This window comes from Lycorma delicatula, chromosome 6 (assembly GCF_047948215.1).
Source record: "Lycorma delicatula isolate Av1 chromosome 6, ASM4794821v1, whole genome shotgun sequence".
NCBI lineage: Eukaryota > Metazoa > Arthropoda > Insecta > Hemiptera > Fulgoridae > Lycorma > Lycorma delicatula.
Genome location: NC_134460.1, coordinates 159,061,031 through 159,087,742, shown reverse-complemented (window position 1 = coordinate 159,087,742; position 26,712 = coordinate 159,061,031). Strand labels below are relative to the sequence as shown.

General features: G+C 32.7%; 1 protein-coding gene across 1 annotated transcript in view; it reads left to right on the top strand.

Annotated features, from left to right (window-relative positions):
• The window catches only part of Nmdar2 (glutamate ionotropic receptor NMDA type subunit 2), a 694,511-nt gene that overhangs the window by 302,938 nt on the left and 364,861 nt on the right, over window positions 1-26,712 (top strand). Inside the window, exon 4 of the mRNA XM_075369831.1 lies at window positions 468-651. Within this exon, the coding sequence (XP_075225946.1) occupies window positions 468-651 (184 nt within the window). The remainder of the gene's footprint in view (window positions 1-467; window positions 652-26,712) is intronic.

The following is a 26,712-nucleotide window of genomic DNA, read 5'->3' as shown; positions in this document are numbered from 1 at the left end:
TCTCTCTCTGTCTCTCTCTGTCTCTCTCTCTCTGTCTCTCTCTCTCTCTCTCTGTCTCTCTCTCTCTGTCTCTCTCTGTCTCTCTCTCTCTCTCTCTCTCTCTCTCTGTGTGTGTGTGTGTGTGTGTGTGTGTGTGTGTGTGTGTGTGTGTGTGTGTGTGTGTGTTTGTTTGTTTGTTTGTTTGTTTGTTTGTTTGTTTGTTTGTTTGTTTGTTTGTTTGTTTGTTTGTTTGTTTGTTTGTTTGTTTGTTTGTTGTTTGTTTGTTTGTTTGTTTGTTTGTTTGTTTGTTTGTTTGTTTGTTTGTTTGTTTGTTTGTTTGTTTGTTTGTTTGTTTGTTTGTTTGTTTGTTTGTTTGTTTGTGGGTGTGTCTGTTACATATACCTACATATATATCATACATTACTAAAATACTAAAAAATATTTGTATTAAATATACTTAAAAAATATTTAAATTTTCTATGTTACAGGAGTCCATTTTGATACAAGCAGCAATAGATTATTGAATGAAATTTCAACAGCAATTAAAGTGTACGCTTATGGTGTTGAAGACTACTTAAGCGACCCTAGAAATTCAAATGCATCATTAAACACCCAGTTGAGCTGTGAAGGAGTGGGGGAATCGAGATGGAAAGCTGGCGACAGATTTTATAAGTAAGTAAAAAAGAAATTAAATTTTATTTAATTATAGTCGAGGTTTATATTTTAATTAATTTAAAAAATGTATCCTCGAATACTCCCAATAAAGTATAGACGAGCCGGTCGAGTCGTTTAAACGTGAAGATGGTTAGTTTACAATTTAGTCGATTATTTCCAAACGTTATAAAATGTTTGCAATATCCGAGCATGTTAATTCCTTAGTAAAGTCTTACCCATTTTTCAGTCGTATTATTTTAATAACGAACAAAAATAATCTGTTAAAGCATATATTTAAATCGGGTCAACTTCCTACTCTTGTCTTCTTTATCGAGAGAAAATATATCTATCAATCTTTCGAGTAATTTCGGTCGCAGTATGTACCATCTCCCTGGAGGGGGTGTCTCTGAACGATTGTTTAGTTAATTTTTATCCCGTTCTTTACGTCTCTGTGAATAAAGGTTAAGCGTTTCCGCTATTCACTTTCTTTCTTTTTCTATGTTTTTTGTAGTAACTTCTGGTCGTTGAGCTTTTAGACGTTCCTTGAAACCGAAATTATTACATCTAATATATTCGTCGACATAAAAATGAATAAATTGTCGCTGCTTTGTCGAAAAAATTAAAAAGAGAGAACAAAGAAAGAATATTATTGTGTAAATAATGAAGTTCAGGTTACGAATATATAAAAGTCTAATTCATTCGAGCGCGTTTGAATTATTATCCGTTTTCAGCAATATCCAACTAATTATAAGATGTGTAAAAATTCATGTAAATTAGTAAAAATAGAATAATTTGAAGTAAAACGTCTAAATTAAGTAAAATTCTATATATTTGTAGAATTTTACTTAATTTATCATATTTTATTTAAATTTATTCGATTTCTAGTATTTTAAATGAATTTAACACATCTTATAATTAATTGGATATTCCTGAAGATGGATAATAATCCGAAAGCGCTCGAATGAATTAAACTTTTATATGTTGGTAAGCTGGACTTTATTATTTATATATTATATATAATATACCAACGGTGCCATGTTTAGAAAACTTAAACTAAACGAATATTAGCCGTACTTTCACAAAACTTAAAACTATAAAATAACAAAAGCTTATGTAAATATAATTAAAATAAACCGCATAAATCGTTTTAGTTATTCTGTATTTTTTATTTTTTTTCAACTGTGTTAAAATCTACATAATGAAATATCTTTTATGGATAGTTGTATTACTTTAAAATAAACCCGCATACTTTTCTTGTTTGAGTTCGGAATTTTCAAAACTTCTAGAGATTTTATAAAAACGAAAAAGAATTACGGTAAATAAAATACAGAATACCGATAAGAAACAGAAAAAACTTTCAGGTAAAAACTTTAAAAGGAAGAACCAATTCAGCAAGCAATAGTAAAGTAAATGAATTTTTCAAATTTTAACCTACCTATATATATATGTTATATTTAACGAAGTTAACCATCGCCTTACTCTTGAGTTACTTTTTTTTTCTATTTATGTAATTTATTCATTACACGTCTACATTTGAGTTTATTTTAGCTGCTTGTGTTTGTGTTTGTGTGTGTGTGTGTGTGTGTGTGTGTGTGTGTGTGTGTGTGTGTGTGTGTGTGTGTGTGTGTGTGTGTGTGTGTGTGTGTGTGTGAAAGAAATTTTTTATTCTTTAATATATTTGTCTTTATTTTTTTGAAGAAATAAACACTTACTTTTATTAATGGAGGGATTTTTCGGTTACTTTTATTAAACAAAACTTCATTAACCGTATAAGTGTTTTATTTTTCTCTGCTTAAAGCTCCAGCTATTGATTTCGCCTCAGCATAACTATAAAGAGAAAATATAGTGATCGGCCAAAATTTTGTGTGTCAGGGTTTTTACAAACGTCGAAATTTCAAAATCTTCTAATAAAGATGGAACAAAAGTTACAAAAATTTCCGGAATGTATGTAAATATATACAGATATAATAATTAATATCTGTGTTTTGATTAATAACTCCGGACTGGCTCAAAATAAATGTTTGGGAAACGGCTAAAAAAATTTCTATACATGGAGCATCGATGTCATTAAATTTTGGATAAAATTAAAAAATCCCTTTCGGCACGCCGGAAGGCGGACGTAGATTTCACCGGTAATAAGTAGGAGATAAAAAAGATTTCCACCTGCAAGTTAAGAAAAACTTCAAATTTATTCAATATGACAATGGTTGCATGTAAAAAACGTTTTGGTCATCCCTTGTTATAAAGGTTGGTCATATAAAAAATTGTTTCAGACAATAGATTCAGATAATACTTAAAGATTACGATTAAATATTTAAATCCGATTCCATATTGTGCCTGCTATGGAAATATGATTTTTTTTTATCATCGAAACCCCATTTTTTTCATCCCTGGACCAATGGTTGGTGATATCAAAAAACTTTACTAATATAGGTTTTAGATTCTTATTCAAAGAATAGTAGGAACTTTAAACGAATTCGACTTAATAAGAAAGTTATAGCGATATAATTTTTTTTCGAAAAATTAGTTGAAAAATTCGTTTGTAAAAAATCATGCGATTAAGTCAATCGGCGTTACTTAACGGTTACTCTGCTTTAATTTTAAACGGATCCACGTGCAAATCTCTCGAAACCTGGTGTTCGAAAAGCTTAATGATGTCGAATGACAACAGAAAGCCGTAGCTTCGCAGTAGTTACATTGTCTATATTTTCAAGAGTATATACATTCTTTCGTTTACCAGGAGTCTTCTTGTTCAGCACTAAACCGGTTTCTATGAAATTTTACACCCGAGCTTTAATAACCTAAATTGACGATACAACATCACTATGATGAATATTGAAATGTCATATTTGAATAACCAACCCCATTTCTGTTTGAATCGCTCACCCGATTCCTACAGTTCTGCTATACTGACAAAATTTTACAAATTTTTCTTTGCCGGTACACTTTTTCATACTCTAAGGAATTATATCGCCATAAAATCTCAATTGAGAATGAAATACTACTGGTAACAACTAAATATTGAATTAAGATATCTTTGATCGACATATAATTTAGTTTCGTTATACAATGACCCCCAGCAACATCGGTGAAGAAAAATTCCAACTGTCCTTTTACTTTAATATCTATTCTGAGTTTATACCTCCTTACGTTCTCTTACCGATTAAAAATAACATTGAGTTGTTTTTCAAAGAATCTATAAATTAATTTTTAAATTTACAAGAAATAGTTAACCCTCATAGATTAAACGTAATTATCGGAGATACAAAAGGCACCGGTAACATGCTATTCTTTGCGATAAACAAAGTAAAGATGTTGCTTGTAGGGTTGAATGTACATATACGTGTATATCAGTGGCTTTAGTCAAACGGGTGTACGATTCCCGATAAAAACACTGATCATTAAAATGTATGTACAACCACCGTTCTCACATATAAAATAATCTCATGTCACGTTTACTATCCAGAATAAACAATTTGAATAATTTCCTCTTGTCTTCATCGATGATCATAATATAGTTTTCTACGTAAGGGTGACAAAACCCAACGAAATTCAAGTAATATTCAATATAGCAAGTGACATTTTAATTCGGTTCGTCACACGGAGAGAATTTACATAATTAGCTTCAGAAACTTATTAAAATAATAATAAAGGTTCTCGGCCAAAAAAGGACTGAAGCAGATAATGTAAAGCAACTGGTTATTGCATCTCTCATTTTGTAGTGAAACGATGCATTAAATAGGCTACGCTGCTTCTACTTCAGTAAAGGAAATTAGAAAATTTTGCTATGCATGAAAAGGAAAATCAAAAACATGAACTTACAAGCTTTATATTTTATATTATATATATATATATATATACTAGCGGACCCGACAGACGTTGTCCTGACGTGGCATTGTTCTGTAATAAATGCACAACACATAAATATAAGTAACTTATTTAAGTTAAAATTAGCAGGAATGTGGACGAAATTTCATTAATATGACTATTATCAGTTTGGGATTGTTGTATTATTGTAACGGGTTTATTGATTAATTATGTGCAGAGTGTGATTAATATTTATTTTCACTAAATATTGAGATATCTGATTAAAATTGAATTAAAAAATCGAAACGTTGTAAAATTAATAATTAGAATAATTAATAAATTCTTATCCACATTACTGCTAATTTTCAGTTAAAAGCATTCTAAAAAAAGTACCTTCTTCTACATTTTTTTTTAAATTTAATAATTTTGAAGTTTCATAGCCATGTGATGATAGCTTAATTAATCGATTAATAAAAAAATTACGTAGTTAAAATTTTATTAGAAATTTTTATCATTTTTCACATCTTTATTTATTTCTCATTCTTTATTTTAACATCTATTTTACCAAATTTTAGATAATTGTAAATTAAAAACAATTTTAGAAAATTTTTTTAGAAAATTAATCAGCAAAAATTATAACTTCAATTTTTTAAATATATTTTAAACTATAATTATTATAAGTAACTTATATATTAATTTTATAAATGTTATAATTTATTTACAAAACTTACATTTTTATTTTCAATACTTCAAAAGTTGCATAGAATCAAATTAGAACTGAAGATTTAAATTTGTAGGTTAAATTGATTATTATTGAATGCACATGTATATATCATTAAAATTCATGAAAAATCATGTAAAATACTCACTTCAATACTGCACCTTAAAAACTTGCATAATGTATATTTTTTAATTACACTTTAAAACATTATTAAATAAATAATAATATAATATGCTCAATAAGCGCGCAATTCTAGCAGACTCGCCAATGCTCAGCTATTGCTTGATTTGAGTATACATACAGACTAAATGAACACAATTGAAAGTTTCATAAAACCTTAAAAAAACTGAACATTAGCAACTAAACAAAATTTAACCTTTTACTTTATAAAAGTCAGAATGTAAGTAAATCCAAATGGAAAAACAACAGCACTACCTATCGGATTTAATTCATACCACTCTCTAATCACAGTATTCGGTGAAAAATAATTTTTTAACGAAAAGGGTTGTAGCTGCAAAATCATCACAATTAATACTGAGCATTAAGAAACTTACAAAACATTACGGAACTTCATAAAATTTAACCTTTGACTTCATAAAAGTCAGAATGTAAATAAATCCAATTGTCGAATAGCACTACCTATCGGATTTAATTCAAACTACTCTCTAAACACAGTAGTCCTTTAAAAATACAAATTTTATCTAATAACAACACTAAGCTACGACGCAAGTAACGGATATGCGAAAAAGCAAAAAAAAATTAAAAAAATTCCTAGAATCTGATCGCAGCATCAACTACCGGGTCTGACTGATATGACAAAAATTTAAAAAAATTCTAAAACGCGATCTCAGCGCTGCCTACCGGATCCAATTGTGAACCTTAACCATCCCAAGATCAACAACAACACATAAATAAATAAATTAGAAAACATTTTTTATTTGATCAAATTGTGAATCTAAACCATTCTCGAATCAGCTTAATCACACACACAAAATTTCATCAAAATCAGTCCAGAAGTTTAGGAGGAGTTCAGACACATACACACGGACAGAAGAAATATATATATATATATATATATATATATAAAGATGTATATGTTTTTCAATATATTAGATTTAAAAACTAAATAAATCAAGGGGATAAATTAAGCGGAGAAAAGGTTTTTTAATTTTAAAAAAATGTAATGAATTTTTCTTCCTTATAATTCTCCTCTTTAGTTACTTTATGCGATTCTTTTGTTGTTTTTTTATTTTTATTTTTTTTTATGATTTAGTTTTTCTTATTTGATTTTGGAAAGTAAAAGTATAATCTAAGTAAAGATTATACAATTATAACGCAAAACGAGGCCATTTTGAAATTATTGTGTATTTTTTTAAAACCTACCCGTTTATACGACCCCAAAGAAAAATATCGAGATTTTTTTGCTTCTTTTTACCTTTTTAATAAAAGTAAATGGTTTTTTTGTTATTTTTAGATTGTATGAAATTGGAAAGCCTCTTTTTTTCATTGTTGATCATGTAGAATCATGTAGAAAGTTCACGGAATTATTTGTATAAACTATAGTTTATAAGTAAATTTTTGCTAGATGTATTAAAAAAAATTTTTGTCTTGTATTCCTGTACTTATTATTCATTCTTAATAATACGAATAAAAAGTGTATGTGAGATACAGTCCATTTTTTGCAGAGCTTTCGGTAGTAGTTTACTATGTGGTAGAATATTAAAGTTCTTTCTTTGATGTATAAATTTGGACGGTACATAAATTATTAATAATAATAATAATCATAAGCTGTCAATTTTATTACTATAAAGCAGTACAGTCCATACTGGACTTACAAACTGATCGCGGACTTTCAGAGATGGTTAGATCGCAAGCACGGAGAAATAGGAACGAGATGACCCGTTTCCTCACCGGACACGGTTGCTTTAAAGCATATCAATGCGCGCGGGCATCGAGATCCTCCGCTGAGTGTGATTACTGTGGAAAAGAAGAAAACACAGAATACACGGTATTTAAATGCGATCGGTTCTTTAGCACAGGGAACCATGCCGAAATGCCTTGATTGTAGGCAGGTCACTGGATCGGTGGCCGGGCTTGCGTAGCGACGTCTAAGGCTAGGGTGATAGTCCCCACGCCTAGGATGTTCTGATCCGCCCGCATGCAAGAGTGAGGGGGTCGGAGCTACCCGATGATGGTATGGAGCAACGCACACCTGGTACTTCATAGATTAATGACGGGAAGGGTAGCTCTCCAACTGAGGGATGGACTGGCTATCCAGAATAGAAAGTCGGCTTGTTCTGATGACGCTAGGGAGATCCCCCGGTGGGATGCCCCTACAGCAGGCTAGACAGGGAGAGCAGGCTGCTGCCACGAAACCATGAGGTGACTTACTGATGATTAATTGCCGGACTGGTTGCCTTGGAAGTATTTTTGCAACCGAAATCAAAAAAAGGAACCATGCCTTAGGGATTTTGGAATTTTTACTCCTTATAATATAACGAGTACTATGCTACAGATTTCGAACGGACGAGGCAAGCGGTGTGGAAGATGTTTTTTTTTCTGTTTAGCCTCCAGGAACCACCGTCAGGTATTACTTCTGAGGATGATATGTATGAGTGTTAGTGAAGTGTAGTCTTGTACAGTCTCAGGTGACCATTTCTGAGACGTGTGGTTAATTGAAACCCGACCACGAAAGAACACCGATATTCAAAATGTAGTATTCAAAACCGTATAAAAGTAATTGCCTTTACTGGTATTTGATCGTTGGAACTCTCGACTTCGAAATCAGCTGATTTCCAAAGACGTGTTCACTACTAGACCAACCCGGTAAGTATGTCGAAGATGATGGTCTGAATTATCTGTACAAAGATGGAGGAAGAAGTTCAAAGGTGAATTCTCCCTGATTTTTTCTTAGAAGCAAAAGAGAAAATCGAAATCGATTTTCTGTAGTGTAGTGTAGTTTAGTTTCTCATAAATTATTTTCTTTCTACTTTGAGTGGTTAAATAATATCGTTTTACATGTAAATTTTGATTGTGATAAAATTTTTTGTTTGATTAATTTATGTTTATCGTTACTCTTTCGGCTAAATTATTTACTTTAGAAAGAAGGGTTGATTCGTATTATTAAAAATGATTTATTGTATTTATTCGAGTGAATTTTAAATAAATAAATTATTGGAAAATGTAGGTGTTGCTTTTGATTTAATAAGCTTATCACTGTCTATCACAATTTAATTTAACGTTTCAAAACTCTCTTCCTTCCCGATTGAAATACTATTATTACTTCATTTTATTTAGCTTCTAAATGAAAGTTGAGAAACGATCGAGAACTCGTGAAAGTTAGGAAAGTTCATCGGTTCGACATCCGATCAAATAATTAAGTTACACGTTTATATTGGAGTTGTAATAGCGCTATTTTAGAAGTAATTATAGTAATAAAAGTACCGAGTTGGACAGCAAATAGATAAAATATTGCTTACTCTTATATTCTTAATTTAAGAATTAATGTTATCAGTTTAGAATTATCCGTGTAGAGTGAGAAAAAAGAAAGAAAAAAGAGAATCGGGGTCGATCATCTTTAGATTCTTTTCCTTTGTAATTCAGAGTTAAGTCCATAAATTTTAATCTTATTACTAACTCCCAGTTTAAGGGATTAACAGCTGGAAATATAATTTTTCTCTAAAGACATTAAATCATCATTTTTTAATTACTTTTTTAAATCGATAAACCTTTTGTCAGCCAATAAATTTTCTTTAATTTCAATCAGTTACTTTTTTAATTACTGTTATATAACTATGTTTTTTTCGCACTTGTACCTGCATCGTACCCATACCACTTTATATATAAACACTGTTGCTAACTGCAAAAAAGTGCTAAAATTACTATGTAAATAGGAGCAATATATGATATTTTTTATCCTATTTGCGTTAAATGTGTCGCTTTAATGCAGACGAAACAAGTAGTATAAAAAACACCTCCGTTTTGAATCGTTCCCGGTATCTAAAATGTGTTAGGATAATCTCCTTCATTTTAATTTACGACAAGATGTCATTATTAACTTCATAATAGCCGAAATAAGTAGTAAATTATACATTTTGCACAATCGCAAGATTTTAAACGTTAACTTTTGTCGTAGGACCTCAAAATTAGAGGAATTATTAGTGAATAATAATAATAATAAAAGTTATTAAATTCCTCTTTTAATGGCAATAATTTTGTAGAAAAGAAAAATAACTATTTTTTTTTTCTGATTTTTTTAAATCAGAAAAAAACCAAGGATTTCCCATTTTTTCCTTGGATTAAGAATGCCTGAGAACCGAATTCTGAAATAACTGGTCGCAAAGAATGTTAAAAGCAAAGCTGTGGAAAATATGTAGGAGAAATCCAAACAGATTTTCAAGAAATTGGCTTGAGGGTTGAGGACGCCTGTGATAAAATTAAAATTAACTACCGCGCTTCAAAATAATAGATTCAACGTTAATAAATTAGAAAGGCATAACAAAGTGGTGGTCACAAGTGAGGTCAGAAGACAACGATCCGATAGAAAGAAGAAATACTAGGAAAATCGAAAGGCCACACTAATACAGAAATTCAGGAGGAACTGAAATATGGATGACTAAAGTGGTTCAATGTGGTCTCAAAAAAAAAAAAAAAAAAAAAAAAATACGAATGGTAAATTAAAATGTCGGCTGTATATACTTGTAAGAAAAGGCAGGAAACATTTTATTTTAATTTGTTTCATTCATCTCGTTTAATAAGAATTAAGTTGTTATCACGATTTTATATCCAAAATAAATATCAGATGTCCACTCTTTTTATCGCAACCGTTATTGGGACTAGTGTAAATGACGAGTAATATTTTCTTAAAATTTTATTGGTGGATAAATATGGTTATCGTTTGATATTCATTTTGAATGAAACGAAATAGTTGTTCAATTTTTCTTTAAACAGATAACCAAAAAAAATGTTTATAGAATTTTTTTATCGTATAACTGTTATAATTTTTACATAAAATTTCTACACGAGAATATTCTTTTTATGAAAATCTTACATCGGAATAAATAATAATAGAGGGAATCTAAATTTATATTTGCACGGTGTTCAATGCGATAGACGTTTGGTTGGAGTGAGGCATTTAATACTACGTCAAATTTTTTTACGGTACTTTTATTGAATATCGGCGCCACCGGTTGTTACTTTCAAATCGGTGGCTTTATAGAACAATTCTCCTTATTCATTGTCGTTTTACATGCTACTGCATTATTTCAACTAAAAAATCACGGAAGATTTATTTACTGACAGCTACATGGTGAATTCTTGGCGGCCTGGTGTCCCTTATTTCATCGAGTATTTTCTGGAAGGGATTCTCGTTCACTATTATGCGACGTCACATGAATTCGGTGAAGTAGGATTTAACTTTGTGCCTGGCAGTTGCCCTGTGTTTTTTATTACACCACATCAGCGACCCCCTGGAGCGTTCAATAGTTTGAGTATGAGCATCGCTGTTAACATCAACTAAATGGTACCGATGATTCACGGCGGAATCTTTCCGTTTCCATGCATCGGTTTGGTACGCGTGCCAGGAATCCGAGTATAATATGTTCCCATCAGTAACATTGTCTTTAATAGGATTCTCTTTTTTCTGTTTTTAGCCTTCCGTACCGCCGTCAGGTATTACTTCAGAGGATGAAATGTCTGAATGTAATTGAAATGTAATCTTGTACAGCCTTAGATCGACCATTTCTGAGACGTATGGTTAATTGAAACCCAACCAAACCAAAAAACACCGGTATACACGATGTAGTATTCAAATCCGTATAAAAGAAACTGCCTTTACTAGGATTTGAACTTAGAACTTTCGACTTCGAAGTCAGCTGATTTGCGATGACGAGTTAACGACCAGACCAGCCCGGTGGGCTTTTGATAGCATTCAGCAATTTTCAAAACAAAAAATTCGCCGTTTTCAAGACAAATTCCGCTGAAAACTCAATGGTAGAGTTTACCTGCAGCATTGGAAGAAGGAAATTTTCTTGATTGGAAGATAGAAAATTCTTTTTAAAAGTAAACAGTAAAAGTTTTAATGAAAAGCTAATAAAATATGTCTCGTACAATACGCGAAATGTTTAGTTCCGTACGAAGATTATTAAATTTCGTTCTAGTAAGGAAGATTTTTTTTTTGCCTTCAGTCATTTGACTGGTTTAATGCAGCTCTCCAAGATTCCCTATCTAGTGCTAGTCGTTTCGTTTGGATATACCCCCTACATCATACATCTCTAACAAAGGAAGATATGAAAAGTAAAATGAAGCGAAGAAAGCTACAACAGGTTAATTTAGATAGCGACATTTAATATGAATATTTGAAATTTTCCGACTAACAAACACGATGCCAGTTAGTCCTTGCAATTACGTGACATTCTACCATAAATGAGGAATGCACACTAACATCTCCGAATAGACACGCTGAATGTGCATCGTTACGAACCTGACGGTGTTGAAAAGCGTTGCACAAAACGTACTTGCCGATCAAAGTCTGAAAAATTCGAACCTCAGCTACGTAACCGTCATAAATTTTCTATATATTTTAGCGCTTGAACTGTCGAGTGAGGCTCGGTGTCACTGTGAATTGGATATGGGTTCAAATTTAGTAAACTATTGGAATAATTTCGTAAGAGAATTATGTGTCGTCTACATTAAACAGTCCTGGTAAGGCAAGTTGGGGGAAAAGGTATGATTGTCGAAATCGATGAGAAAACAGTTTCTTCGCAAACCTTTGCGATTTGTGATCGCAAAAATAATGCGCAAAAAACATTTATTAAATTAATTATCTCTTTAAACGTTTTATATAGCTTGAAGAGGTTTATTGTATAAATTGTTATTGTATTTATTACGAAGGAATAATGGTTTTTTTCTCTTTTTTCGGACTAATAATAGTCCTAGGCCAATTAGGTATTCATTTTTTGGGGATGGGGGTGGAGAAAAGAAATCAATTTATAAAGCGTGTATAAATGTCAAGCCTGATCAGGATTCAAACTCAAAACTTTCCGAATAAAAGACACAGACGGGGAGGTCCGCTTAATCATAATTTCTATTTCACGACATGCAAGTTTTCCTGAGTCGAAAAACATTAAATTTTAATTTATAATGTTATGTACGAATGAATTTATTTTCGTTGTAATAAATCGTAACTTTGTTTTTAAGATTTATTAGTGCAGAATAAAAATACCCAACACATTTTTTGCTTTTCTATGAAGTTTCCCTGAAGTTGCAAAATTTTTTCTAACCTGTACGAAGCTTGTGCATCGCTTTTTCACAAAACTTTTAGGTTGGTGACAAGAACGTCTCCATTGCATAAGAACTCCTCTTGTTCGCTCTGAAAGCAGTCTTCTGTAATGGCCGGAAAGAAACTACAGGAGGATAAATTTGTATGGGATATGTTCTAAAATTTCCCAATAGTTTTCTTCCAGTTTTTCTTCCCGAGTGCTCACGGCTGTGTGAGTCCTGGCGTTTTTGTACAGGACAATCACATTTGTTTGTGATTGGTTGAAGGTGTGAGCTTTTCTTCTTTTGCCAGTTTTTAAGTTTATCCAAAAGCTGGCAGTGGTAGCATTCACAGTGCGACGTACTTGGAGAAAGTCGACGAGCAATATTCTTTTCTAGTCCCAAAAGACGGTTGTCAGGACTTTTCCAGGATACTAACGTGTTCTCGTTTTACTAAATCAATGTTATCCATTCCCATGCCACTCCGTACTCTTCGATTTCGACTTTTTAATGTAATAATGGATCCATGTCTCATCATATTGACTATTCAATGAAAAAAATTATCCCTGTAGCCTAAATCGATTTGGGAACCTTTGGGAAATTTCCCGTCAGGTCTGTTTCAGATTTTGGATCAAAAGTCTTGGAGCCTCCATCTCCTCCATATTTCACTGACTTTGCAAAACTCCAGGTATGTTATGATAATGAAATTTGCACTCCATGACTGATATCCTCTTCCCAAGCAATTTCATCAATCATAAAATGCTGATCGTCTTCAATGAGATCACTGATCGACAGAATGTTGTCATCTGTCGCACATGACTCGGAACACCTATTGTTATTCTCATATCTACAAATTTACATAAATTTATTAACCCGATTCTTAGATTTTGGTACGTTACAACGTCACATCCCCAAACTGCGCATGCAATTAAATAAAAATTTGGAGGGTTCTACATCCTTATTCAAGAGAAATTTTATGATAAAATTCTAATCAACGATTAAACCTCTTCCACTGATATAACGGTACTCGCCAGAAAGAAACGAATATCATAGTGGCTGAATCGTCCATCCCCTCCCAGGTCTATATTGTCAAATCCCCTCCACGCTAGCCTACTCATTTTGTACGTGAGTCGTGAATATGAAATTCCGATTAATGTTTCACTGACTTTCGTACGCGGGCGCGCGCGTGTGTATATTCACATTAATATGTTTACTGGTGTATTTTCTTTATATAGTCGTATTAAGGATAATTAATCCCCGTACAGAGAAAGAAGAAGGAAGAACCACAACGCGACCCACCGCCACAGACTGGAGTCTGGCCAACCGAGTTCAGCAGAGAAGCAGCATGAAGGGAAGCCAGAATGAATAAGTTCCCCAACTTTTACTTACCAATTACCCACCTTCCTTTCCAAACTTACAATTTTATTTCAGTCAGCACATGCGACTCCCACTGGAGAAGGGAACGCATTGCTTTCTCCAAAAACTAGAGCCGTGAAAGACGTATTCCTGATAGACCGAAAGGCGCTAGCACCAAAAGAACTTCAACAGACGGACTGAAGGGGAATTACGCCGGGAGTACGAGGCACGTATGCGCCTAGTCTCCTACTGATCAACCCTATTAATTATTCAAATTGTTCTAAAGGATAGGAACATAAAAAGCAAATCCGTCCGTAAACAAAACATAAAAATCTATAACCGCCGTTAAATAAATAATGACCCGACGGATAAAAGAAAAACACAGCAGCAAGGGACATTATCCATGTTCTGTGATTAGTAGGGAGAAAATAATAAACTCCCGCTACCCTTAAGTTGCGTTCCGATACAGAAATTTTATATATTTCTTTATATATTTGGGACGGATTAATTATATATTTTTTTAATTGATAAAAAGTTAGATATATTCGAATGGTGTATCAGAATAGCGTTAGTTAGTATCGAATGCCGGCCTTCGTGGCGCGAGAGGTAGCGTCTCGGTCTTTCATCCGGAAGTCCCGGCTTCGAATCGCGCATGGCATTTTTACATGCTACAAATTATTCACCTCATCCTTTGAAGTAATACCTAACGGTGGTCTCGGAGGTTAAAAAAAAATCGGTAATTATGAAAAATATTTCACTCCGTCGTATTTTTAGTTTATAAAAGAAAATAATGCATCCGGAAAATATTTTGAATATCATTTACTCTGATGTGCTATTATGCCATTAGATAATAATTTAAATATAACGCAACCTTTCTTTTAAGCTCCGAAAATATATTTTAAAAATAACTTTTTACGCCTCAATTATTCAGTAAAAATACGGTTATTGTTTATTTTTTCCTTTGATTTGTTATTTTTTTCTAAACGTAATGTTACTATAATTTAACTACTTTTGTTGTAAGTTTATAAAAGAGAGGATAGGCTTTTATGTCATTTTTATGTTTAATTATCATCATCATGAACATCATTATTATACGATTATAAACTAATTATATCGCTCAGCAGTTCGCTTGTATAACGCATATCTTTATTTCCTCTATTTCTATTTAGTAATTCCATTGTAATTTACTTACATCATTTAGAGGAGAGTAGAGAATAAAAAAAAAATGTTCAACGCTATAATTTTCCCTATTTAATTATTTACTTACCGAATTGCAACCGGTAAAAAACTGAATTAAATTATTATTGCACCAAAAGATTTGAAAAATATTGCTTTATTAATATAGTTGGCTTTAGAGGGGACATCCCGTCGTAAAACGCCTCACCAAAATACATTCTACATAAAACAAAAAGATGAGGCAAAGAAAGTAAAATAAAAATGATCGAATGACAAAATCTGATTGAAAAATATTTTCTATTAAAATTAGATTATTTCTAAATTAAATTTAAATTTATTTAATTTGTATAGGTGTAAGATACATCGCTTAGATTGATGGATTGATTAGATTGTCGCTTTATTGATAAAAGCTTATATCAAAATTTGGTTTTAGGAAAGACGATTGAACTTTAATCTAATGTTTTTTAGGATTTTATTTTTTTAAATCGGACAGTAAATAATCTCTTAGTTTAAACAACCACAATTTTTTAGCTGGTATGACTTGTAAACATACAAATCATTTAATGAATTTGATTACAATTTTTGAAAAATTTTAAAAACTTTGAACACAGAAAATATTACGTAAGTTTTTTCTTAAACTGAACAAAAAGTTTTATTTAAAAAAATAATCGTTAGCTTATCTATTCTCAGACAGGTTCTTCTCCATTCTTTTGTAATTGCAGCTAAACTTTTAATTTCTCGGTAGAACCTACTTCCTTTTAGAATTATCACATCTACAACGTTTACTTTTCTGGACATCTCTTTTTGTACTTTTTTATCGATCCTTTTTTTCACGGTATCTACTCCATCTCTCACGGTATTTCCCAACCGATTATTTTTTCTAATCTGAACCGTTTTGATTAAGTTTCTGTCCTCATTAACTCTCGTTATCTTTACTTTTTTTTTCTTTTGTTATAGTTGAGTCTGAGAAATGCCATTTACGCTGCCCACCCCCCACCATAAATGGGGGAGTGTTGGAATCGCACGGGCTCGACTAGATGTTATTAAGAGCCTATGTGTACCCGCACCCTAAAATTCCTATCTCACCGTTTCTCCTCCTCCGGGTCCGATCCTGCAGTTAAGCATTGCGCGGCCCCAGGAGGTGCCGTTAGGGTCCAAGGGTCCAAAGTTCCTGTGCCTCACCATCACCGTCACCCATCCGTACAAGTGCAGACGCACGACGGCTCAATAGGGGGCTGTCCTTCGCCCCTTTACCCTCAGATCACTTTCTTCGCCTGAGTCTCAGGTTTTTTATATGCAAGTCTGATTCCTTGCTGTGTGATCTTCAGTCCTCTTACCGATCGGAGTTCTAAATCAGGCTCTATCCCGTTCTGTAGCTTCTCTCGCTTTAGTTTTCAGGATACTTTCTAGCTTTACTACGTTGTCCATTCCGCTCTTCCTATCAACATGTATGGAACTGTTTCTTCCGCGGAAAGCCAGCTTAACCCTACATCTTGTCTGACCACATCCCACCGCTGGCATTGGTAGATGGTGTGCTCAACGGCAGCTTCAACATCGCAGTACCTGCACAGAGGAGACGCTCTCCTGCCAAATCGATGTAGGTAGGCTTCAAACTCGCCATTTCCAGAAAGGAGCTGCGTGATATAGAAACCTACCTCACCCAGTCTACTCTAAACTCATACATGTATTCTCGGAATTAATTTACGTGTCCATCCATCAGTAGGTGAGGTGTTCCAGGCCTCTTGCCGCTCGGCCAGAAGTAAGTCTTTAGCCTCTGTCTTAGTCATACCAAGATAAATCCGCCGGAGCATCAATGCACGTAGCCGTACTGGTAAAATCCCGGAGATGACCTCAATCTATTTTTTTACTTTGCTTGTCCATTTAATCTTCTTAGGTTTCGTTCGAGATTCCATTTTAAATATCCCCAGCCTTTCTTTTTATGTACATTCTTCATATTCATCCAATGTACACGTCAAATAATTATATTTGGAAACATTCTTTAAAAACTCCAACTGTATTTCGTATATAATAACCGAATATTTCAGTTAAGTTCTTCCTTAATCATTGGATATCTTAGTTTTTAAACGTTTAAAATTTTTTAATCTTTTGCTGATATAAACTGTTTTACAAGCAAAAAGATAAAAATAGTTCTTTTTCTGTGCATACATTAAACTGTCTGTTCCATCTGACTTCTGTTCTTGCTAGTTTAGATCTCCCAAGGTCTGTTTTCAATCCATTTTGTGCCATTTTTTTCGTTAAGGAAATTATTCATGAGTAAGATAATAAATTGCATTATCATCTGTGTAAACCTTCCTTTTTTAAGACTAAGGAAAATATAAATTATAAGAGAATTAATTGTAGGTAAGTTAAATCGATATCATACGTTATCGGGTTGAATTTTGTATACCAATTTCTATACAATTTAGCCGGTTTAACGATCTTACTGAGAGTACGTTTTATATAAATTACCTTTAGATAAGAAAATATATAATTAAGTTAGGTTTTAAAGGTAACAATGATTTTTAGATGTATTTGAAAGGGTTAAATTCAACGCTTCATATGAAAATCGGAAATGTTCATTCGTAGTATCACCTCTTTTCTTCTGAAGACTTTAATTACCGAATTATATTTGTTGATTACTCGATAGTAATTTTACTATAACTTCTACAAAATGAAATATTTTAAACCAGTTTATTTTGAATTTAAGATAAACTTAAAAATAAAAATAAAACTAATGAAATGAAATGTTGTACTACAATCGTTTATCGATTAATAATTAAATAAACCTAGCACAGTAAATGCATTTGAGTTAATTATTTTACAGTGTTTTAACTACTAAACGGTAAATATAACGAAATTACAGAAACTAAGCGAAGTAAATATAACTGTGGTCTTTCTGTAAACACAACTCTAACCGCATCTTGAAATCTGTTTGTAATTCTATGTGTAACCGCATCTTGAAATCTATTTACTAAACATGTTATGTTGTATTTATTTAAACGATTTTATCTTGAACTAAATTAGTATAAAACGTGTTATTAATTATTTTCTAAACGATGGAAAACGTACTATAATAACATTATAGAATGATTTTCCTGTCGATGATATTTTAGGAAATTACAAGTTTTTCCTCGATATAACATTAAATATGTATCCTTCTATTTTATTTATTAAAAATTATAAGTACGTACATCAAGGCTACGTGACATTCAAAAATTACTCGTTCCGTAAATAAAGTTTTATACTTCAAAATTAAAAAGTTTCTATTCGGCTCGTCATAAATCGGTAGTAATTTGTTAAAATATCGATAAAAATAGTTATTCGATGATTTGCCTTAAATTATCCAGAGAAACTGTGGGGAAAGCTTGATTAACATCTCATCCATAAAGTAGGTAAAACAGTTTTAATTTCCTTCAATAGCTACTACAAAGCTATACTCTACCTATTAATATTTTTTTTTTCTCTCTACTCCCCTGGGCCGGACCGACTTTATGGTATTACGCCACCCAGGGGAGTGTCCGTTACTCTAATAGGCCCTCCCCGCCGGCTATATACCGGCATGGCAGGTCAGGCCTACCGGTGGCTCTTTTGAGATTTTTTATTCTCTATTATGTCCTCTATGGAACCACATCATACCTACAAGTCGTGATGTGACTCCCGGATCTTTCATAATACTCTCTTGTCCCTACAGCACACCCCAAGGAGTCCTCAGAATCCTCCACCTATTAATATTAGAAATATTCATCTATACCCCCCAATATATTACTTTTAACATAGATTTACCACTAATCTCTAGTGCAGGAGTCGGCAAGGCGGCGCTCGCAGGTACCATGGCGCCATCGATGAGATTTTTATACGCCCTCACTGTATTACACACCTACTAAGCCCAATAATCGTATCGGCGTCGCGCGTATATAAGACAGTGTAATTCCGCAAACCCAGAATCAGCAAAGAGCAATCAAGGTCATACACTCACACTTGTTATTTAGCACGTAGGAATATTCTCGCTTCTAATAAATTTGGTAGTATGTTATCGTATTTTGAGTGTTATTATTATTGACTATATTTTATTATTTACATATTATTAGTAACAATATCGCGTAAGATAGTCGCGCTTTTCACTATCAAATACGTTTCATACTGGTTAAACGGATTTTATAAATAACCAATCGTGAATAATCGTAAAAGAAAAAGAATTTATTGTTTTAATGCTGACCGGGAAGAACGATTTTGTTATTCTGACTTTAAAGATAAATGTATCTGCTTATTGTGTAACAAGATTGTGGCGCCCCTAATAACTTTTGAATTTATTATGCCCACTTACTGACGAAAAAGTTGCCGACTTTGCTCTAGAGGCTATTGCATTTTTCTTACGTAGTACCATTGTCGTAGATCATGCCAAGCGTTCCAGTACCTCGCCTCCCAAAATTTCAGTTGCTCTATATAAAAAATTGGAATTTAAGAATGGTTAAAACTACCACTCCTCTTTTTAATTTGTCCAAAATTTAACGTCATCAGTACCGGAAATTTTATTCAAAATACGTGCACGTGTACAGGAATTTTTGAGATTTTTTTTGGACTAAGTGGTTCTTGAGATTTAGACTTTTGTAAAATCCCGATACCCAAACTCTCTATTCTTCCCGTTTATAGTTATGTTGTTGCAGTAGCAATAGAGATCAATAGCTAGCGAATCGTGGCTGTAACGATATTAAAATATAAAACTTAATTACTAATATTGAAAAATATAAATTGAACTCGTAATTCATGAAACACTGTTTGCCTTACACATCATAATAATATTGGTTACAGTCGGATTGGATAATCTTTTTTTAACTTTTGATTAAATGATCTTTTTTTTAAACGATTGATTGGTAGGAAACAAATTCAATATAAGGGGTTATATTTTGAAAAGGGTCGTATGGTAATCAACAGGAGAAAAAATACTGCTATTTGGTACAGACGGTTTTAGCGACACGATTTAATATTTAAATGCAGCTCCTTTTTTCTTCATAACTTCGTTACGTTACAAGTTTCCAGGATTTCAATTAGTCTTAGGAAAACTATAATCTTGTCGTTGTAAGAATTCCAACATTAAAAAATGTAGATAAAGAAGCTACGATTTGCTGATGATATAGTAATTCTAGCCGAGAGTAAAAAGGATTTAGAAGAAACAATGAACTGCACAGATGAAGTCCTACGCAAGAACTATCGCATGAAAATAAACAAGAACAAAACAAAAGTAATGAAATGTAGTAGAAACAACAAAGATGGACCGCTGAATGTGAAAATATGAGGAGAAAAGATTATGGAGGTAGAAGAATTTTGTTATTTGGGAAGTAGAATTACTAAAGATGGACGAAGCAGGAGCGATATAAAATGCCGAATAGCACAAGCGAAACGAGCCTTCAGTAAGAAATATAATTTGTTTACATCAAAAATTAATTTAAATGTCAGGAAAATATTTTTGAAAGTGTATGTTTGGAGTGTCGCTTTATATGGAAGTGAAACTTGGACGATCGGAGTATCTGAGAAGAAAAGATTAGAAGCTTTTGAAATGTGGTGCTATAGGAGGATATTAAAAATCAGACGGGTGGATAAAGTGACAAATGAAGAGGTATTGCGGCAAATAGATGAAGAAAGAAGCATTTGGAAAAATATAGTTAAAAGAAGAAACAGACTTATAGGCCACATACTAAGGCATCCTGGAATAGTCGCTTTAATATTGGAAGGACAGGTAGAAGGAAAAAAATTCTGTAGGCAAGCCACGTTTGGAATATGTTAAACAAATTTTTAGGGATGTAGGATGTAGAGGGTATACTGAAATGAAACGACTAGCACTACATAGGGAATCTTGGAGAGCTGTATCAAACCAGTTAAATGACTGGTTTGATCATTTAATTCTAAAATACATAAAGCGCTTTAAATAGAAACGTAATATTGTTGTGTAGTGTTGTAAACATGATTATTAGATGTTCTATATGGATTGTAATTTAAATTTTAAAATGTGTTTTCTAGATTGTTTGTTAATTCTTAATAGATGATTTCAGATGTGATATTGGATCTTTTTTAGAATTCCCCTCTGAAAAAATCGGCCAAAAATCGATGTATTTTTAATATCCAATTTTTTAATTGGATATTAAAAATATAAATTTAATAATTAGGTGGGAATATGCATGTTTCAAAATAGCAGAAAATGTTGATATTAACAAACAACCGGGTTGGAGAATAACACAACCCGATATCTCACTAACATACACTTTTATCCCGGTCATTTTAAACATTTTCCATATTAACATATTTAAAATATAAGCATATAATTACTGAATTTATTATTCAAATATTCAAAACATTAATGTTGATTAGTAAAATTATCGAGCGAAGCGAGCAGAGGTTAAGTTTGGTTAGATTATATTTATAAAATAAATATAAATAGTTTTAAGAATGATAATATAAATGGTAATAACTGGTTATTCACCTGTAACAAATTTTTCTTTCAATATATTTTGTTTACGTTGAATTTTTATTTTTTATTTTGAAACATGCATATTCTTACCTAATTCTTATTGGATATTAAAAATACATCGATTTTTGGCCGAATGGTTAAAAAATTAAGTGTTTTTTTTTTGGGGGGGGGGAATTCCGAAAAAGATCGGTGATGTTCACTAAGTATGTTTCTTTTCATTTCTGTCTTACGAGACCATTTTTTTAGGTTCTATCCCCGGGTGAAAAGAAAATTTTTAATATAGGAATTAAAACTGGAGCGCACTGAAGGGATTCTTACAAAAAAAAACGTTTTTAAATATTTTTTTACGGTTATTTTATAATGTTTGAATTACGCGGCTGGAATCTGTATCATAATGAGGGTCATTATGAAACAAAATTTTCATTACAAGTGTTCAACCGATCAAAAAGGTACACTTTTCAACCACTGACCAATCAGAAACTGGTTTTTTTAAATGTATCGGCCGTTTTTTAAACGACTGCCCAAAAAGGAGTATTTCGGTTGTATGTATATTTATGTTTGTTCCACCGTAGCAGCTCAACGGCTGAACCGATTAAATGTAAGATCTCGCATTGGAATCCTCACGTTACCGGGAGTGTCATAGACTATATAAATATGCATATTTTTTTTGTCTTCAGTCATTTGACTGGTTTGATGCAGCTCTCCAAGATTCCCTATCTAGTACTAGTCGTTTCATTTCAGTATACCCTCTACATCCTACATCCCTAACAATTTGTTTTACATATTCCAAACGTGGCTTGCCTACACAATTTTTCCCTTCTACCTTTCCTTCCAATATTAAAGCGACTATTCCAGGATGCCTTAGTATGTGGCCTATAAGTCTGTCTCTTCTTTTAACTATATTTTTCCAAACGCTTCTTTCTTCATCTATTTGCCGCAATACCTCTTCATTTGTCACTTTATCCACCCATCTGATTTTTAACATTCTCCTATAGCACCGCATTTCAAAAGCTTCTAATCTTTTCTTCTTAGATACTCCAATCGTCCAAGTTTCACTTCCATATAAAGTGACGCTCCAAACATATACTTTCAAAAATCTTTTCCTGACATTTAAATTAATTTTTGATGTAAACAAATTATATTTCTTACTGAAGGCTCGTTTCGCTTGTGCTATTCGGCATTTTATATCGCTCCTGCTTCGTCCATCTTTAGTAATTCTACTTCCCAAATAACAAAATTCGTCTACCTCCATAATCTTTTCTCCTCATATTTTCACATTCAGTGGCCCATCTTTGTTATTTCTACTACATTTCATTACTTTTGTTTTGTTCTTGTTTATTTTCATGCGATAGTTCTTGCGTAGGACATTCATCTGTGCAGTTCATTGTTTCTTCTAAATCCTTTTTACTCTCGGCTAGAATTACTATATCATCAGCAAATCGTAGCATCTTTATATTTTCACCTTGTACTGTTACATCGGATCTAAATTGTTCTTTAACAACATTAACTGCTAGTTCCATGTAAAGATAAAAAAGTAACGGGGATAGAGAACATCCTTGTCGGACTCCCTTTCTTATTACGGCTTCTTTCTTATGTTCTTCAATTATTACTGTTGCTTTTTGGTTCCTGTACATGTTAGCAATTATTCTTCTATCTCTTATTTTAACCCTAACTTTTTTTAAATGCTGAACATTTTATTCCAATCTACGTATATGCATAAACATATATATTTTGTAGTAGAGATTTGCCGGTTGAAGCATAAACTTTAATGAATTGTGAACTGTGAGAGTCTATCATTGTGTGAACCGGGTTTGAACTGAACGATTCGATCGATCGAATGAATAATATTATAATAAAATAATAGTATAAAATTTACGTCAAATAAAATAAAATGTATTTAAAAGATTTCTGTTTAATAATAATGGATTTCCCGCGGAGGACTGCGTGTGGAGTAGTGAGGTGATGATGCGACCACCTTCTGCGAGACTAGATCAATCATTATCATCAACTGGTAACAAACGGGGTGTCCAGGCGCGCTGTTATAATATGAAGTGGGGTGCTCTAATAATATCTCTGCAAACAATCGTTCAATTTTCAGAATTAAAACGGAGTATTTGTTAGTATAATACAAATTCACGGTGAAACCAAACCAGAAAAAAAAGACCAATGTTTGTCAGCAACGTTTTTTTTTGGGCAGTCGTGCTTTTTATATATTTTACTTTTTTTTATTTTGATTTTAATCCGATTTAATAGTTAGGAAGCAGAGGTTAATTTGAAAATACACCGATAGGTAACTAAGTTTCTATATTACACTGTTTATCCTTTTGCAAATTATTTTCGATTCTGAGGAAAAGTAACGTATTACCACAGAAATTTATTGTTTAATAAATTTTTTGGAAAATTAAAAAAAAATATCCCGTAAACAATGTATTCTATTATTGATTTAAATCAATAATCCCTATATATTTTCTCAGCCGTAGAAAAATAAGATATGCACTTTTCTATAACGGCCATTAAATGTACCCCTGATAAGTTTACGACACGAGTATTTGTGTGTCGTAACTTAATTCGATTCGAGCATCAATGGCTATCATTATAGGCTCATTTCATAATATAATATACCTTGAATTAATTTTTTTTTGTAAATATTTTTAAATAAATAATAAATGGTTTATTCTTGTCGGTTTATTAAATATACAGATCACGTCATTATACGATTATTTATAGATATAAAAACATAAATTACAAAATAGAAAATAGAAAATAGATATGATTAAAGTTCATATTAATCATTTAAATGTAAACTCATGAAATGATGTTAAGGGAAATTCATTAAATGTAAAAAAAATTACTAGAAAATAATTCGCCATTTAAATTGCGCTAAAGAAATTTGTTTTGAGCGCATTTTTATGTATTCGTCAAACGATATGCAGGAACAGTAGGTTTTTAATAAAAATTCAAATTAGTATTATTTAAAAATTCATCAGTAGCGTAATATCTCCGTAAAAGAAACCCTTTGTAATTTAAATAAATTCGTGGGAAGATTTTTCAAATAGATCGGTAATTTATTAAAATTGGCAACGGATGAATAATAAGGCATTTTCTCGAAGTATTGTATTGATTTATACAAAAACAGTTCTAGTTCTGTTGTCTGATGTCATTTGTGGATATTGATATTTTTTTTTTTTTTTATGAACAAGAGGTTATTTTTTAGCAAAGAATGCACATAATCAATATAATAATCCTTCTTATCATTCTTTTTTTTCAGTTTTCCCTTGCTAGATGGAAACCAATTGTTATTTATTAGCTTCCTAGCATTACTGCCTGTATAGACTAAGGTTTCATTCATTAAAATGCACTATTAATGAGAAACATTAACTTTCATTTTAATTAGGACTTTTAAAATTTAAAGATCTTCGTTTTCGTTCGAATTTACACTCGGCTGCTGATGAAGTTAAAATTGAATGCGTGAAAAGATAATGTACGAGGGTAAGTCAATTATTATCCCCAATGTAGTTATAAAATCTATTGCAATACAAATAGGAAACGTAAATGTACATCGTTTTTCAAATAGTCCCCTTGCATTAGAACGCACTTGTCCATCGTTGCACAAACTTCCTGATGCCCTCATAAAAGAAGGTTTTCGGTTGAGCTGCGAGCCAGGAATGTACCGCTTCTTTCACTGTTTCATCCGAGGTAAATCGACGGCCCCTTAATGCCTCTTTGAGTGGACCAAACAAGCGGTAGTCATAAGGGGCAAGATCAGGACTATATGAAGAATGAGCCGGTACTTCAAAGTTGAGTTTCTGGAGCGTTTTAGCAGTGAGGGCAGCAGTATGTGGACGGGCATTGTCGTGCAACAACGCAACACAGTTCGACAGCAGTCCGCGGCGTTTACTTCGAATTGCAGGCTTCAGCTTGCCAGTAAGCATCTCACTGTAACGCGCACTGTTTATTGTCGTGCTCCTTTCCTCATAATGTTCCAGTACTGGGCCTTGTGAGTCCCAAAAAACCGTAAGCGTCAGTTTTCCTGAGGACGGTTGGGTCTTGAACTTTTTTTTCGTCACCAGTAATGATTATATCTAAGAAATTGTCCCGTTCGTTACCATAGCGATCCAAATGTTTTTGGCAGACGTCCAAGCGCGTTTGTTTATGCGACTGTGTGAGTCGTTTTGAGACCCATCGTGCAGAGACTTTATGAAACCCAAATCTGTTGTGGTTGATTTCGTAGGCAGAACCGTGACTAATTTGCAGACGATGTGCCGCTTCATCGATAGTTACTCGTCTGTCTAAGAAAACTCTGTCACGTGCACGCTCAATGTTTTCCTCATTTGTGGCGGTAAACTATCGTCCGGCTCCTTCGTCGTGCGTAACACTTGTGCGACCGTTTTTGAATTTTTGAATCCGTTCGTAGACATTTCGTTGCGGCCACACACTGTTCCCGTACTGTACCGAATGTCTTCGATGAATTTCGGTTCCTGATACACCTTCCGACCACAAAAAACGGATCATTGAACGTTGATTTTCCACAAAAAACGGATCATTGAACGTTGATTTTCTTTGGTGCAAACAGAAAGCGGAGCAGCCGTCGTGGTTAACGGCAGCGCAGCGATAATGGAACTAGCAGCATCAAACCTGCTCAGACATAACAGCAATTAAACCACGCATGCGTCATGTACGCAACACGACAGTACTACCAACATAAACAAAAATATATCTAAATTGCGGATAATAATTGACTTCGTAATAAATAATTAAATTATATGGAATATATCTACGTATAATCCTGGAAAATTACTAGCTACGGGTACTTGGTCGCACATTCCCAACGTATTTACTTATTTTTGGGATGAAAAGACGGTTCGCAAGTGTAATGAGATATAGAAAAATTATGCTTAATTTTAATTTTTGTAAAAACATTTTATTATATCGTGTAACGTGCATCTCCTTTAATAAAAAAGAATACACTTTATATACAAGAAAAGAAAGACCCGAATAAAGCTATAGTCAATCGAATTGTAAATATTAGATTAAGGTAAATGTATTTTTAGCGCTTTGCTCATGGACACGGAAAGTGGATCAATTTAATGTTGTGCTGTATAAATTTGCAGGCATTTAATTTTAATTTTAGATGAAACTCATTTCTCTGAACGTAATGTAATCGCCGTGCTTTTGAATCCATTAAATTTTGTTCGCTCGTTCTTTATCTTCCTTTTTCATTCGTCGCAGTCTACACTAAATAATAATGAATTTTAATATTAATGGAATTGCTAATTATAACTTACTAGTTATGTTGAGG